This window comes from Antedon mediterranea, chromosome 3 (assembly GCF_964355755.1).
Source record: "Antedon mediterranea chromosome 3, ecAntMedi1.1, whole genome shotgun sequence".
Lineage (NCBI taxonomy): Eukaryota > Metazoa > Echinodermata > Crinoidea > Comatulida > Antedonidae > Antedon > Antedon mediterranea.
Window position 1 is genome coordinate 29,234,587 of NC_092672.1, and position 17,234 is coordinate 29,251,820.

Sequence of the window (17,234 nt, forward strand, 5' to 3'; positions counted from 1 at the left end):
ATGCTTTTCAAGCCCAGATTTTTACAGTGCCATGTTTTTTCCCATAAAAATGGCCAAGTTGAAGCTTAAGCAACTGAAAAAAATAGCCTAGTAGTAGATGAAAATAGTCCTGCCTGCTAGCTACTGTAGGTGAAATTCGCTATAACATTGTCATTACGTTTTAGACCTATTTACTAGTTAAAAATATTAGTATTTTTGCTGTTGGTCTCAAGTTTGAAAAGGGTCCTTTTCAGAAAAAGGGAGTTGTTTTGAGATTGCGCTTTTACATTGTAATTTTTTAAATGTTCTATTTTTCTTCAAAGATATACCCTTAAGTTTTTGATACCGCCTCTAGACTACTAAACATAACTATCCTGTGGGATAGATTAACATAGCAACTCAATACACAATCCCACAAATCCCCAGTTTTAGTGTATAGTTTTTGAATTGGAGAGTATATTCAAGTTACCGGTACTTAAAAATTGTCTTGAAAAATGGAGGTAACCTACCGTAGGTGGGTCAGGCTGACCCACTGTTGGTAACCAGTTATTTCCTCCAGCCATAGAGATATTCTAGTGAACTATAAATATCTCTATGCTCTAGCAGAAACATACATTTAGATTAAAATTTGTCACTACTTCCTGGTTCATGAAATAATGCTCAGATTTCAATTTCCATGAACAAAAATAAATATGTAATCTTGATATTTAATAATGAATTTAGAATGTAATTGTCCCCAAAAATATGAAAAATTTAAATTTAAAAAATAAGACTTTGAATATGCCATTTTATAGTTTTAATAAAGTTAATTAATTTTGTAGAAAAATAGCGAACGAAAAAAAATGAGCATTAAACTGTTAAATTAAACCAAAATTGCCTGACAGACAATTTGACTTTTTTTGTCCTATTAAATATTATACATTCTTTCATATTAAACAAAAATAATTGTAACAAATTTTTTTTTTAAGGGCGATAATATAACTTTAACATTTAAAGTAATAACAATTAAAGTAATAAATAGATAAATTCATTGAATATATTTTCATGTTTTTAATTAATTATTGGATTATATTTGTACAAATTTAAATAAAAATGGTTAATAGTAAATTATACAATGGTACTATATCACTTAAAACAATGTCTACAATTCTAAGTACTTTGCTTAAAATGTGGAAATTTTATTAACTTTGTAATATTAATATTTGAAATATATCACTATAATATTTATTGAAAAATACTAGCATTATAACATTTATCCCCATAGAAACAGATGTTCTTATTACAATCTGGTCAACTTTAAACTGCACAACATCTCAACCATACACACTGTACATATTAAAGCAATATACATTGAGGGTACGCTTTATTAGTTTCAAATATCTCGCCATATGCAATAAAATTAGCATCATAAATATTATCATAATTGAGTTTTTTCTCATGTGTGTAGGCACCACATGCTTTGTTTATGTGTTCTTTATACTTCCGTGACCATAACACATGTTTAGATATTAATAACCATAAGTTGTAATTGTCTTCTTTGGGATTAGTCTATTTTCAAGAGGCCTCGATTGGATATTCTGTGGATATTATATCGAGATTACTACTGACCTTCGCCGTATGCTGGTATTATCAATTGTGTTGTACATTTAGTGTTGTTAGTTCCTGGACGTTAGGCTAGAGGATTCACCTACAGGATTTCCTTTCGACATCTGGGACCTGGCTTGCTCTAGCCTGTGGAAGATAGTTTGTTGAGTAGGACATGTGGCAGAATCCATCGGCCTGGACAAGATGTCTCCGAATAAGCAACTTGTTCGTAGACATACAGTTGCAACGTTGACATTTCGTGACAAAGATGAGGGGTTTGTTGGCTTTCTGGTTATTTTTGAAAACATAAAATAATTTTATTATTTGTAAAATATTACAAAAATCTGAATGAAAGTCTAGATTAAAAAAAAAAAACCAATTAATATTGAAGAATACATTAAAAAAAAAACATACTGAACAGTATTATCCAACTTGCATGATGGGTAGTATTTTTACAAATTAACTTTAAAATTAAAATGTTTTTTAACAAAGGGGTGTGTGATGCAAATCTACAATCTAATATTTCTAATGTGATCATCATACCAAATATCCACCCCTCTTCCTCCTCCCCCAACACGTACTATTGGATAGAGAATGGAAGTTATCATTCTGAAATTTCCTAAATTTAACATAAACATGTTTTGATTTAATTTTGTTATTGTTATTTTTTGGTGTTTTTTTTTTTTGACACTTTTGTAAATACTGTATGTGATAAAGGCAATATACAGGCTGCAGTCACATGCTCAACGATCGACCAACATAGTGAGCTGTAGGGTTGCGTTTGTACGCGACTAAAAATGTATGAAAAAGATAGCTTATCTGATTCTTATAACTAATAAATACAATTGAAATAGAAAATAATCATTAACTTTAATTGCCTGTTTATTTGCTGTTATTCTTGCCTGCCCTTATTTTGTGTGCTGGTGACACTTATTGTAAAAACTGTACTGATATGGAAAAAGATGCCAAGCCTATCAGATTGTTAGAAAAGATCAAATGGATCAAAACAGTAAATTCTCAACATTTTCAGTCCTATTTTATTTGTAGGATTAATCACAACAAAGTTTAATACTCAATCTCATCATCATTTAATCACGCTGTAAAATACACACAAGATGTAAAATTTGCTTTCCTTTTAATTATTATACAAATATACTACCATAAAGTTTGTTAACCATTTATTTTTATTGCACTTTATATTAGACTTTATGTCGGCAATAGATAATATCAATGTATAGTAATAACCGGCAATAAACCCATCTCTGTATAAATAGAAATAGATCAGATAAAAGATCTATAAGCAGCTGCTCAGGAAACTGTTAGTATACGAATTGTCAATTATAGTAAGTGTCATTTAAAAAGAATTATTATATAATAATGATAATATCTTTTAATATGTAAGATATGATACATTTAGGTGAAGAGCCAGGCCATGAGGAGAGGATTAATATTTAAATATTATGTCATCATCAGCAATGAATAATTTTCATAAAATTTAATGTTTTAATTTAAAAGTTGATTGAACTCTTCAGTTAAAAGGACCATGAAGAATCATCTACTGCAGTTTACTGCAGTAACTATATTTTGTATACACTAAGGATAAGATTCAATGTTTCAACATTATATAATCATCAACAATAAATAATGTTCATTACATTCAAGTTTTTTACTTAAAATGTTGATTGAACTCTTCAGTTAAAAGGGACCACGAAAAATTATCTACTGCAGTTACTGCAGTAACTATATACATTTTGTATACACTAATTACAGGATTCAATATTTCAATATTATGTCATTTGCGGCAATGAATACGTATTACAACATTTTCTACTGCAGTAACTGCATTATATATTTATCGAACATTGTTACTCTTAAACCAAACCCTTATTTATTATAACCTACTGTAAATATGATCAATTGATTTATACATCACATGTTTACATAATTTGCCTTTATAATACTGCACATTTAACTATTGGAAATACAAGAAAAATGTATAATTCTACCTAAACAAACAATAAGATAAACACTAGTTCTAAATATACTTTTAATTACTATAAACTATAGTATAGATATATCACATTTTCTGGCCTTGGATTTGCCTATTAAATGAGTTGATATTTGTTTTGTAGCCATATGGCTTAGTTTAATTTCTTGTTCTGACACATTCACTGTAGTCTAGTAAATCTAAATTTAATACCTGATAAAATTAAGACATGTATTTTCATATCAAACTGAATATATGATAGCCATCAATAAATAGTATTCAATTATTGTGTCGTTTAATTTAACTATTACAAAATGTTTGTATCCTGTCAAAACGTACGTAATATTAAATCTCAAGTTGAACACAGTACTCAACTTTAAACCAAGGAATAGAAGGGAGCTTTGCGATAACCGATGACCAATCGTTGTGTGATTGGTCGTCGTCTGGACCCAAACCTGTGTCCAGGTGGGAAGTTAAGAAACATGTCCGAACATCTCAGCATGCCATTTAACTGGTTATTGCTGTGTAACTGTTAGTTACTGTAGTTATTTCTGTGTAATGGTTGTTTGTGAGACGTCGTTCTGAGCGCATTGCATTTTGGGTAATATCAAAATTTTTTTTATCGACAACCAACCACTCTGATTTTTTGAGAAAATAACTTTAGCAAAAATGCGTTCAATATAAAATTATATTTTTGATAATCTACTTTTAAATAAACGGTTTAGTCAACGCTATGCATTAAAAACAGACCCTATTCAACATGCCTATTCAAAGCAATCATGTTCTGCTTAATTTTCAGCTATTTAAGATAGAATTTATGTAGCCATGTAACTGTGTGATCCAATTAATTTCTTAAAAAGAGAATTATGTCTGTAATAATATATTCAGCCTTATGTAATTTCAAGGCAAAATAATTTAATTTTGGAATATAGACTTTCCATCGTGAATATCAGTCAACATTTATTTCATAAAATTCGAAGGAAATCACCTCACATGGACGAAGAAGTAGGTCACCTGGATCACGGAATAAAATAGAATATATACAAATAGAAATTATTAATAAATATGAATAATTTAAAATAAACTGCCCAAGGAAAAACAAATTAATCTGATATAATGTACCTTTCATTTTTTTTAATAATTCTTTTAAAATAACTAATTTAGATTTATAAAACCTTTTAAAGATCAATATTGTAGTATAATTTATTTCATTTCCTATATTTTGGATAGTACTGTACAAATAATTGGGTTTTGAACAATACCATGAAAGGCCAAGTGATCTAGGACATCTGCATATCAAGCAGAAGGCTCCAGGTTCGAGTCTTGGTTAGGGCAACTTTTTCTCATTCTCACAGATTTCTTTATGAGACGTTCTGTTTTGTTTATAATATATACAGTATAGTAGTACATAAACAAAAACATAAACAATTTCACCAGGAAATTAACAATAGCATCTTCTACAAAAACAACATAAAATAACAATTTGCACCAATGCTGATGCAGGTTGAATTGTAGAATTACATATATGGTTTTAATTAGACTATTACAACTGTCATGAATTTGGTTCTTAAATAATAAATAGTGTTTGTGAAGTGGTGAAGGAAAGAAACAACAAGGTGCTTTAAGAAAGTAGTGAAATGACCCAATTTCTAAGAATTAATATTAAAAATATAAATATTTTATTACTGTATGAAATAATGGTGTTGATTCATTGTGATCTCAAAGAGACAGTAAAATCTTGTTTGGTTACTCCATTTTATCACGATTAATTGTTTTTTTTTATTATTATTTAATGTTAGTTACAATATTATTAGCTGATCTGAACCATATTGCTTACATAATTATAGATAAAAAAGTCATAAAGAATAGGAAAAATAAAGTATATATTTTGTATTGATTGAGATATATTGAGATTGATACATAACATTTTTTAGTTTAACTTATTAAAAATAACTTTAAAGCTCTGTCTACACTATCAAACTAGTTTGACCAAAAAAGTGTGATGTGCCCAAATATGGTAGTGATATGACATCATTATGCCCATATGAACACATCACATTTTCTTGTCACATAAAGTTTCATAGTGTAGACAGAGCTTCAGACAGGAGTATTTTCAAAAGTGGAAACACAAAATGATAGTTGTATCAAAAGGTGTGGCTGGCATTGTACTTTTGAGTATCCTGTTTTTTTAAATCCGATTTACCGTAATTCTCCATTAATGTACTTTTCATTTGACATCTTTATTCTACAAATGTGTTCTCAGCTATATTTGGAGTTACTCATATTATTTTAACTTTAAATAACATTTTTCTTTCATTTTTCAATCTCTCTACTATATCTGGCCTAATGTTTAAAATTAATTTGTATGAAAAAATATAATTTGGTTGCAAAGTCCGTTGGTCGTTCACTCCTTCTGAAACCAATTAAACTCTCCTATTGGGCAATAAAATAAAGCTATTTAAATGTTAAGTGACATATACAACAATTTAAGTTAAGAAATCATGAAAGCTCATTGAAATTGATAGTAAGTTAGTAGATTTAAGTTGTAAATTCTAATGATAAAACAGACCTGGTTTTCAAATTAAACTTAAAACAATAATAAACTTAAATAGCACAGCTGTGAAATAACTGATCTTTCTTTATTTTAATTTAGTAATAATTCTCAGCTGCTATATTAATGAATTTCTAGAAAAGTCTAGAAAAAATCGTATTTTTTTTGTTATGGCATTCTGTGCAGGGGCATGTTTCTGAGCATGTAGTGTTATAATTCTCTATTGGCCACTACACTTTGTTTTGATACTTCATGGATACTTCATGGAAAAACCAAAAGAATCATTGTGCTAGGAATTTTTCATAATTCTGTATTATTTCCTTGATAGTTAAATTTGTATATTTATACAATATTTCTCTGATTTAGAGGCCTAGTATACAACCTAGCTTTATAATCAAAATGACTACCTTATTACAACTTTATAAAAAGTCGATTAAAAAATCACCATTACCACTTGTACCCTCTAACATTAATAATGAAAAGGTCCACTATCAATTAATTAAGTAAGTAAGTACAGCTTTAAAGACCCCTAGCTTAATAACTTTATGACTCCCTAGCTAATACAATTTTATAAATTTATTGTATACAGTACTCCTGTAGCATTAAAAAAAAATATTGCCCTCTAAGGGCCTGTTTCTATAGAGCAGAGAATACGGTTTTAAATACCGTTCTTTTCAAGAACCGTTTTTTCTTGCCAGCAGACATGGGTCCCCACAAAAAACCACAAAAAAGAACCGATCTTAAAAACGGTTTCAAAAACCCCAATTGATTGCGGTCTCGATCGCAAAGAACCGTTCTGAAACCGGTTTCCGTGGAGCAATTTTTAGCTGCAACACAATCGCGGTCTCAATTTGACCCCAAAAACTGAACTCTGCAGTCTGCTTCACTGGGACGATTGCGGTCAACTCGCAGTCAAACCCGCGCGATAGGACCTAGTCCTAAGTCATTTTTATTTCTCTAGATAGTGAGTATTTTATTTAACTAAAAAATGTTGACCGATGCCATTACGAGGTTCGTAAAAAATATGTGAAGGGAAGAAGATGAGGGGACTTGTCGGGAGTCGGAAGAAAGACTCACGTAGGCCTACATGTTTTTAAGAATATTGTAAAGCGTGTGAAAGCTAGACGAGTTCAACTTGACAATATCAGAGGGTGCGACGTACCTATACTTTAACCAAGGACCACAATAACGTTTCAGGTAATAATTCCCCCTTCTATGATGAAATGGATGCTATTTCTTGGGGATCGCGCTATGCGAAAAAAAGTAAACATGACCTCGATCGATCCAATCGCGCTTCCGCCTAACGAACTGCATTGTGGCGTATATAATGACGTCATTCATAACGAACGCACATGGACGGAACCGGTTTTATTGGAGTAAAAATTGAGCTGCAACGCGATCTTTATTTATAAACAACAGCCGAAACCGGTTTCCAAAAAACCGTTCTTTTTTTATTTTTCAATAGAAACAGGCCCTAAGAAACGTTTTTTCCTTGCAAATTTAATCCATTATAAAGTTTAACATTAGACTTAACTGGATCCACTAATCAGTACAGATTTAGACCCCCTAGCTTGATAACTTTCAAAATAACTCCCTAGCTATTATAAATTTAAGTATGAAATACATCTCCAATATAGGATTCAAGACAGTTTCATGTAATACTTTCATTAATATCTACATTTAGCCTCTCACTAGAGAAGAAATTCATTTTCATTCTTTCCTCAAGCGTCGTAAGTCGTTTATTCACAATGTTGTCTCGTTTTTAATAGAATTTCAGTCATGACGAAGGGATCATTATTCCCACAGGGTACAGACGTTTGCGTAAACAAAGCTTCATGTTTGATGGTGTATTGAGAAAAATAAGAGTTAATGAGTTTGCTTTCGTTCCTGTTATATGTCATCTTTTTGTAAACGTTCGTTCACTCAGAATCAAATTTGTGATTTTTTGTGAACACATGTAGAAATGACACTGTAGAATATTTTACATTATATCGTGATTACTAGAACACATATTGCTTTAAAATAAAGGCTATTACGATGCTTAGAGTATTGTGGAACAGTGGTTAGAGCATTGGACTTGCAATCAAGAGGTTGCAGGTTCAAGCCCGGTCCGGTCACTGCAGTGTTGAGTCCTTGAGCAAGATTCTTTATCCACATTGTTCCTCCCCACCCAGGTGATAGTAATGGTTACCGGTATGTAAAAAGTACTGGGAGGGTAAATCGGACACGTTTGTGCGGGAGGAGTGGCGTACCCCCCACAAACATACACACTTAGTGGAGTCTGGCCCAAACGCTAAAGAAATGGAGATGGGCACCACGGCCGTTATAGCATCCATTAGCTTAGGTTTCGCATTTACCTTACCTTACGATCCTTAAAAATGTTGTTTTTCAATTTATCAACAAGAACAAGAAGATGAAAATCCGCTTATAAATTCTGGGTTAGTACTGTATTCAATATTTTAAGTATGACTAGTCTCTATTATTGATGATGTCGGAAATTGCTCTAACTGGGAAATTGATTTAGAATGACCTCATGATGACCTTCCTTCATTCATTTAGAAAATTCCTTGATTAAAAAAGTTAAATATATAGGATATCAGAACAATTTGACATTTAAGGACTATATAATACTGATTGTTTAATCTCAGAAATAGTACAATTTCAATTAATAATTATATTATAATTGTATAAGTCATGGGAAAGGTTTTTCCATTTTACTTGCTTTTAAAATGTTTGTTATTATCATATTTTCATTTTTTTTTTAAGTTTTAACGGCTTTAATTGTGTTTTTGTCCCCAAAAGCATAAAAATGAAAATTGATTTTAAAAGGACTTTGAATATACCATTTCGCAGTTTTAATAATGCTGACCACTTCCGTAGGGAAAAACTGAATGTTTTCACTCTTCTAGTCAATTTTACAATCAATCAATACAGTAATTGAATAACTATATTATGTGAAATTAAAATGGCATATTCAACAAAAACATTTTAAAAAAGTCATTTTTTTCAGGGGGTCAATGTTTTAATGCATACTGTACAAATGATAGATTTTTAATTCATACCCAGTTTGTTGTTAAAACTTATTCAAGGCTGTCAACAACGAAAGGAAGGATTTTATTTTATCGATTTTGTATATTATATAAAGTGATGGAATGATGAAAGAACAAATGTAAAATAGATGACATATTAATTTTATTTGTGTATTGAAAAATGTAAAATAGATGACTAATCGACGAATCTTACCTTTAGTTTACGAATCATTTCCTAGAATAAAGAAATAAATATAATTTAAGATTAACAAGAATAGATGTTAACCCTGTGGGTCTACTACGGAATGTTTCAACATCAATCATAATGGCAGAATAGAACATTACGCATTTGAACTAATAAGTTAGTCAGATACACAGTACGATTTGCATAATCAGGGTATTCATTAATAAACTATGCTTTTTTTTTAGTCAAATTTTGTCACATCTCCTCCTCACACACCCTTCCTCTCTAAATCCTCCAATATCAGGAATATCAAATCATTATTGGTCTTTTTTAATATTTAGTTTTAAAATTAATTGAAAAAATAATGCATAATCGAATTTCTTCCTTTTTAACTAAACATAACATTTTATTTAAAGGCCAATATGGTTTCAGAAAAAAGTATTCAACAGATCTTGCTTTATTAGATATTTTTGACAAAATTACAATTGCCCTGAGTAAAAATGAGTTTTCTGTTGGCATTTTCCTTGATTTATCTAAGGCCTTCGATACTATTAACCACGATATTTTAATTCATAAACTTTCAAATTACGGTATCAGAGGCCTTCCTTTAAAACTAATTATTTACAAGAATTGACGAACGCCATTCCTATAAAACCCGATCCTCTGTTAACAATTATATCCTTGATAATTTAAATGTTAAGGCTCGACGATTTTCTATGTATTATTTTGGTCCCAAACTTTGGACTTCACTCTCAAATGAACTTAAACAGAAATCTTCCTTTTCTAGTTTTAAATCTAATTTCAAACACAAAATGGTGTCAGAATATGCTACATAATTTTTCGCCTATCTTTTATCCTTATTTTTTTGGTGGTGATACATGGCATTAAATCCTTTACCCTGGTATTCAATAATCTCCGCTACATTGTATCGTTATACTTGTTATTATACCATATTTAATTATATTTCATATTGTACTCTAATTGTTATCATTATCCCTTGTATCATTATATTATATAATTGCCTGGTTTATCTTAACTTCTATAATTTAAATTTTTTATTTTTTTTTTTATTTTATGTACTTTCACTATTATGTATTCATATTTTAGTCTACTCTGTAGCAATGTTAGTATACTTATAGGTATACGGGAGTCACGACTTAAAGTTCAGTGAACTTACTGTGACTTCCATCCACCCACATTTAATATATGTTATGTAAATGTAAATGATATATATATATATAAGTGAGTGGAAAAAAATAAATAAACGAAACGAAACGAAACGAAACATAATACTGAATTGCAGAGACCAGTGTCAACCTAATTTAATCACCGTGGCAGAGCCCGGTTGATCCAACCCCAAAGTTCAGTTTACACCTCAAAATAAACAGGAAGCGACATACAAAAACGCAGTACACAACACATGTAGTTGTGTGTAAAGTTGTGTTTCCATATACAAATTCTGGCATCAGACAGGCCGGATTTGAACCCATGCCCATGAGATTGAAATTGGCAATTTTTCAAACCCCCCAAGCTACAAGTCCATTGATACTAGTATGACATCAAAATATTATGTATGTTGTACAAATATTCATACCAACAGTTATTGATTTATTTTGTTGCACTTGTGTGTCTCATTCATAAAGCTCAACAAATATTGATTATCATATTACAATGAATCGTGGAACGTTGGTGGATTGAATCCAAGTGTAAAAGCCAGTAAGTGCCTTACTCCACTCCTCGGACTATAAATAAAATTGATACTTAGGCATCATATGACCAAGCTTAGGCATCAGCAACATGACCTCAACTTGTTAGGCACCAGATGACCAAGCTTAGGCATCAGCAACATGACCTCAACTTGTTAGGCACCAGATGACCAAGCTTAGGCATCAGCAACATGACCTCAACTTGTTAGGCACCAGATGACCAAGCTTAGGCATCAGCAACATGACCTCAACTTGTTAGGCACCAGATTACCAAGCTTAGGCATCAGCAACATGACCTCAACTTAGGTAATAATTAACCTCAACTAAAACCTTAACTTAGTTTACAATATGATCTGACATACATGACCTCAACTTCGTCATCAGATGACCTTAAAAAACATAAAAACCTTAACTTAGTTTACAGTATGACCTGACATGACTTCAACTTAGGTATTAAATGGCCTAAAGACATAAAAACCTAAACTTAGTTTACAGTATGACCTGACATTGGACCGTAACCTAGGCATCAAATACATAAAAACCTTAACTTAGTTTATAGTACTGTATGACCTCACCTATGACCTCAACTTAGACATCAGATGACCTTAAGGACATAATTATTAGATGACATAAATTTCTCAACTAGGACATCAGGTGACCCAAACTTAGGCATCTGATGACCACCTCAACTAGACATCAGATGACCTCAACTAGGGCATCAGGTGACCCTTATAGGAGATTGCTAGCTGCAACATTATGGAAATATGTTTGATCCAAAAATGGCCGGGGTAATAATGTGAAAAGCGCTTCAAAACATTAAGCGCTACATAAGAACAACATATTATTATTTATCATTATCTTTAAAAGACCCCAACGATGCATTATAAGACCTTAATTATCAGATAACTACGATGTAGGCATAAAATCTACCATAGATATAAATCTAAAATAAACTGAAATTAAGATAAAAAGTCCCAATATGGCTATAAAGGCAAAAATTAATAACACAGACTTGGTTGTTTATCTTTTCATGTTAGACATGTTATACAAAAGCCACGTAATAACTGTATCAAATTTCGCAGCTCATAAGCCCATCAGACAATTAAACGTACGAGACGAAGACATTTAATTGGCAAATATGCTGTTAAAGGTAATCATGTCATAAAGTGTGTCTAGTAGGAAGCGTTCTACTTGTATGTATCCCATAATGCATACAGATAATGACCTTAATTTGAGGAGGGGAAAGATGGAGAGTTAAAAGGAACAACTACATGTATAAAAAGTACCACATTGTTTCCATAAGCCCGCATCTCAACCCCTCGTTTGATCCCCCTTATCTCAACCCCTCGTTTGATCCCTCTCTCGTGCTTCTCTGAAAAGATGTTAAGAATAACTTCCACTGTTATGCTTAACTTACCTGGATAAACAAACAATACTCTCTATACTTTTTAGAGGGAGATTGATGATAGAATTCTTTCTTTACATCCTTATTCAATAAGTTTTTTTATAAATAAATATTTATATAGTAATAAAGACAATTTGATAATTTGGGTTTTTTAGAAAATATGCATTTATACTACAAACATTTTCTCCATTATAGTAGTTGACTGGAAACCATAAATTCTATATATTGGAATTTTAGGTCCCAAATCAAATATAGAAATTCTAAGAATGCAGCATACATTATACCCCATAAATTCTCAATTTGACTGAAAAACTAGAACTGTAAGTAATGAATTACTACTCTCAAGAAAAAGGAGGTCACTTATTGAAGATTTTTTTTCCTTCATTAGCTAACCTTTCAATGAAATGACACTTGAGGCGATTTTTTTTTTCTGCTTTGCATTTCTTAATTAATGATCTGTAACTTTGTTTCTTTTACCATCACTCAACAAGTGTGACGGAACATGAGTTCTCATGCAATTAAAGCATTACTTGTTATTCAAACAAGCTGTTTATGAATTTGTCTAATTATATTACATTACTCCATCAATATTTTCTCATTTACCACTGGTGCAATTGTGTCCTGGATACTAATGATTACAAGTAGGTTATAGAAGGACCATCAACCAGTCACAATGAAGCCTTTTTATGGCTTAGGTCACTGAATACTAAATTGGTTAGCCCCCCTGATGGTTACCATGCCTCTAGCATACTGTTTGACTGCACCTTTTTTCTGTGATTCACTGAACATACAGTACTTGTTTTAGGCCAGCCTCATAGCCATGTCTTTTTCTCTTTAAAGTGTGCCTGTGTGTATATTTGTTGGGTATGTAGTATATTTTATTCTTTTAAACGTTTTAATGATGAATAGTTTGTAAAAACACTCTACAACAGTTTAAGTATATAAACTGAAATTATTATATACTGTAGTGTCTGTGACAATTAAAATCAATCGAAAACAATGTTTTGATAGTTCTAGAAATTCAGTACTGTACAGTTGCAACCATTTGAAAAGGTTGTTCCGATGTCCACATTTCACAAATCAACAATTAAGATTTTCTTTAATCTTCACATCTGTGGGCCTAGTATCAATGCACATTCTGTAATAAACATTGTCATATTATAGTATATTGGCACCTGTTACAGTATCACACTATAGGTAGAATTCATAGGAGTTAATGGTGCAGATGTCACATGTGATACATATGTGACAGTGTATTTACAGAATTAGCCATATTATTTGCCAAAGTACTAGAGTCAGCTATTTAGTATTTAATAAGAGCCAGTGTACTGTACAAAATTATATTTAAGCAAGTTGTATTCATAAATATTTGGTAGAAGAGTTTATAAGGTGTAAATAATAATAATTATATTAAATTAATACTTAAAATTTTTTTTTTTATTATTCATCATCATCATGATCATCATCATCTTCATCTTCTGATGTCTTCCACTTTAGAATGTAAGCCTCATTAAATTTCTCTTCCCTAAAGCTATTGTCCAGTTTGAAATATAATGTAATCATCATCATCATCATTATGATCATAATCTTCATCGTCAAATTCCCGGGTCGACCCCTTAGTATATTCTAGCATTGTCTATGATCGTAAAATAAAATCATCATTCATATTCTTAAAAGTATTAGAAACCTCCATGCAATATTTCCTGTAATTAATTTTTTTACATAGCAGAAATCCAATTAATAAACGAATATGTTTATCAATGGGATTTAGAATATTTAATAATTGTATTATTATTTAAATAATACTATTGTATATAATTTTAGATAAAAATATATTTTTATAGTTATGATATTAATGCTAAACATAAAAAGTATAAATTAATGTAGTATTGGAATCTATCTTTCTTGCGCAGAAAGAAAATTGAAAAGAGAGAATATGTTATTTTTAGTTTTTAGAGCATTTATTTTATTTCTTTAAAAAACAATAGTTTTACTTTTGTAGAGAAATATTGCTTATAGAACAATTACTGTATGGTTCAGATTTCAGAAAGAAAAACATATTTTTGATGATTTTTTTTTATATAATAAAATTTATTTTCATATTGTAACAATATTTCCTATGTGATAATTCTGTAGTAGATAATAATAATAATCAATGTTTTAAAATACTGAAAGAAACTCAGTAGCATCGAAACAAAATATAGTTATTGTCAAATTGGCCGTAGGTGTAAAATGAAAACAAAACGGACTCAAACATCCTCTCAAGACATATGTTGATATAGAATTTCTGTTTGCGGTACACCATGTATATATTTCTGACAAGAACTGTTGAGTTTTGCGACTTTTCTATCAATATCTCCACCCCAATTTTGTAGAGTGGGACTATCTGGGGAAAGCCTGGTTAAATAAAATAATTGGTAACCATTTCTTGTAAAAACTCATCTGAACTTGCTGGAGAGAGGCTTATTGTACATTCAGGCCAAAAGTCAAAATACTTTGACTATACCCATGGATGCCTGTTTTAGTGAAATCAGACATAAAGTAGGTGGTGGGATTAAACCCAAAGTGGGATTATACCGGAGGATATACAGTAAACAGATAGTCTATATTGATTGTAAATATGACCAGTACTGATTTGGTTATTTTTCCCCTAACTGTTTTAGATAGATGTTTACCTATAGTATGTCTACTTTTAATATTTAAACATTAGTTACAAAATCGTTAACAATTTGTGGAATTTGCTTTTATACAAATTCCCAAGTATAAAATGCCGATTTTTGTTAAGATGCATATTTTTCAATGTTCTTTTAATTGCGTGTAAATGCCGAGGGTTAGAACACGTTGAAACCTAATAAATGTTGGTTTCACATTTACTATTTATAGCATTCTTAAATATCTCTTGTTTCTTTTGATTTGTTTCTTTCAATTTTAGTTGCCAATTTTTGGTGTATTTTATGTTTTTCACCTTTACTGGGAATTGTACAATGATGTATTTCAATTTGGTTTAATTGCATATATAACTATCAAAATGATATTGTTGGCAATCGATATGGTACATAACAAGATTTAACAACATCATAATATTCTAAATTTAGGAACAAATTGTCTAGTGCTAAAATAAACATCAAATTCTTGTCATTAATTTTGTACAATGTTTTATGTTCTGTAGATTTCTACTAGGTATTTTGCCCATAAAGAAATCATCCTACTAGAATAAACAGATGGTTGTCTATTATATCACCAGATTCACTGTTTCTGCATATGGCATTAATTTATCATAGGCAAATTCTGTAATACAGTACTGTCATATATATATCACATGTGATGCCTGTATTATGTTAAAGTTGATATCCTATGGTACATGCATTGTAGGTATAAATTACATTGTACAGTATGGCTGGTTTCCCCCTGAAAATCACCCTTCCGTGACACACCCTGTGATATTTTTAGTTTAAATACAATATTTATTCAGATTGAAATATAATTTAGTTTGCCAATAGCTTAAAATTATATTTTCACACCTACTGTAGGCTAGAAGTTAACTGAAACCTAATTAACTTAGGCAATTAACTCAGTTCATTACTTTTAATTACTCTATAAGAGGATCACCATGCTTTACATTTTTAGTTTAAACCTAATATACTATTATGCTGATTAACATTCTGGCAATAAAATGAATGAGATTTATAAATGTTGTAGATATATTTTAGGGTACAAACAAAATTATTTTGGTGGAATGTTGGCATTACTGTCCAAAATACAGTACTCTCTTTAAACCATAAATTACTTAAACTAATTAATAACATGTGTTTATATATAACTTTATATATTTTCCTTTTAAATAGTTTATCCATAGACTAATAAATGATTCTAATTTATAAGTCCATGTTTTATCAACATCATTATTAACATTTACCAACACATACATAAAATCAACATTTCACCATAAAGAATATGTCAATTAACCAATTAAACTCCTCCCACTCTAATCCTCTATGTAAACACAGATAGTTATTAGATTTAAATCACTAAACCGATGAAGCATGACCAAAGTTTTGATATGCAAATTAGATAGTGTTATCGTAATCGCCCAAACGTGTATAGGTGTTTAGTACAACATCATACTGTGTATGATGTCTCCGAACTGGCAATAGCATGGACACTGATATGCCACTATAAAGATTAATAAATGTATGTATTGCAATCATGTATGATATATACATGAAATTAATTTTCAATTAAGTATAATACAATTAATACTATTAAAAGTTTGCCTAACTGAATTTTACACATCATAGTATTACTAGGCGAAATTTTTATTTTAGAAATAGTATTTAAGAAAAAACCAGAAGTACTATATAGTGTTACAATACAAGTAACGAGTGTATCCATCCTCCACAAATGCTATGAACAGAAGGTGCAGTGTAGAGCATTTTTGTGTTAGGTCAGAAGTTTAATTTTTAGGGCCATCCACACCCCCTCCCCCTATTTCAAAATCATATATTTCAAGGTCCAAGGACGTTCTGCTCCTGTAACAAAAATGAACGTTTTCTTCTTTAATATTACCTTTCTCTATAAAATCCTATAACTATTATATAAACTTGTTTCTTTATTTACATCTTTACATTGTTATCAGTAACCTTTACCCCTTCATATGTACATACTCCCCATCTATAAATAAACTCATATATCTTTACAAATGGTCATACAAATCCAACCATATTATTTTTAATGACATTTATAGTTATCCATAATTGTCTTGTGTACAATACTTGCCGTTGAAGGCTTTTTTTTTAGCTTATCTCTGAC

The 17,234-nt window shown here is 30.5% G+C and overlaps 1 protein-coding gene across 14 annotated transcripts in view; it reads left to right on the forward strand.

Annotated features, from left to right (window-relative positions):
- LOC140045162 (pleckstrin homology domain-containing family G member 6-like) overlaps nt 1-17,234 on the forward strand; it is a 103,071-nt gene that overhangs the window by 49,955 nt on the left and 35,882 nt on the right. Inside the window, exon 1 of one of the 14 annotated variants that reach the window (XM_072089954.1) lies at nt 16,514-16,616. The exons of the other annotated variants lie outside the window; for them this stretch is intronic. Coding sequence (XP_071946055.1) covers nt 16,615-16,616 — 2 coding nt within the window. The 5' untranslated portion in view covers nt 16,514-16,614. Of the gene's footprint in view, nt 1-16,513; nt 16,617-17,234 lie in introns of those variants that run through there. 14 annotated transcript variants of the gene reach the window in all.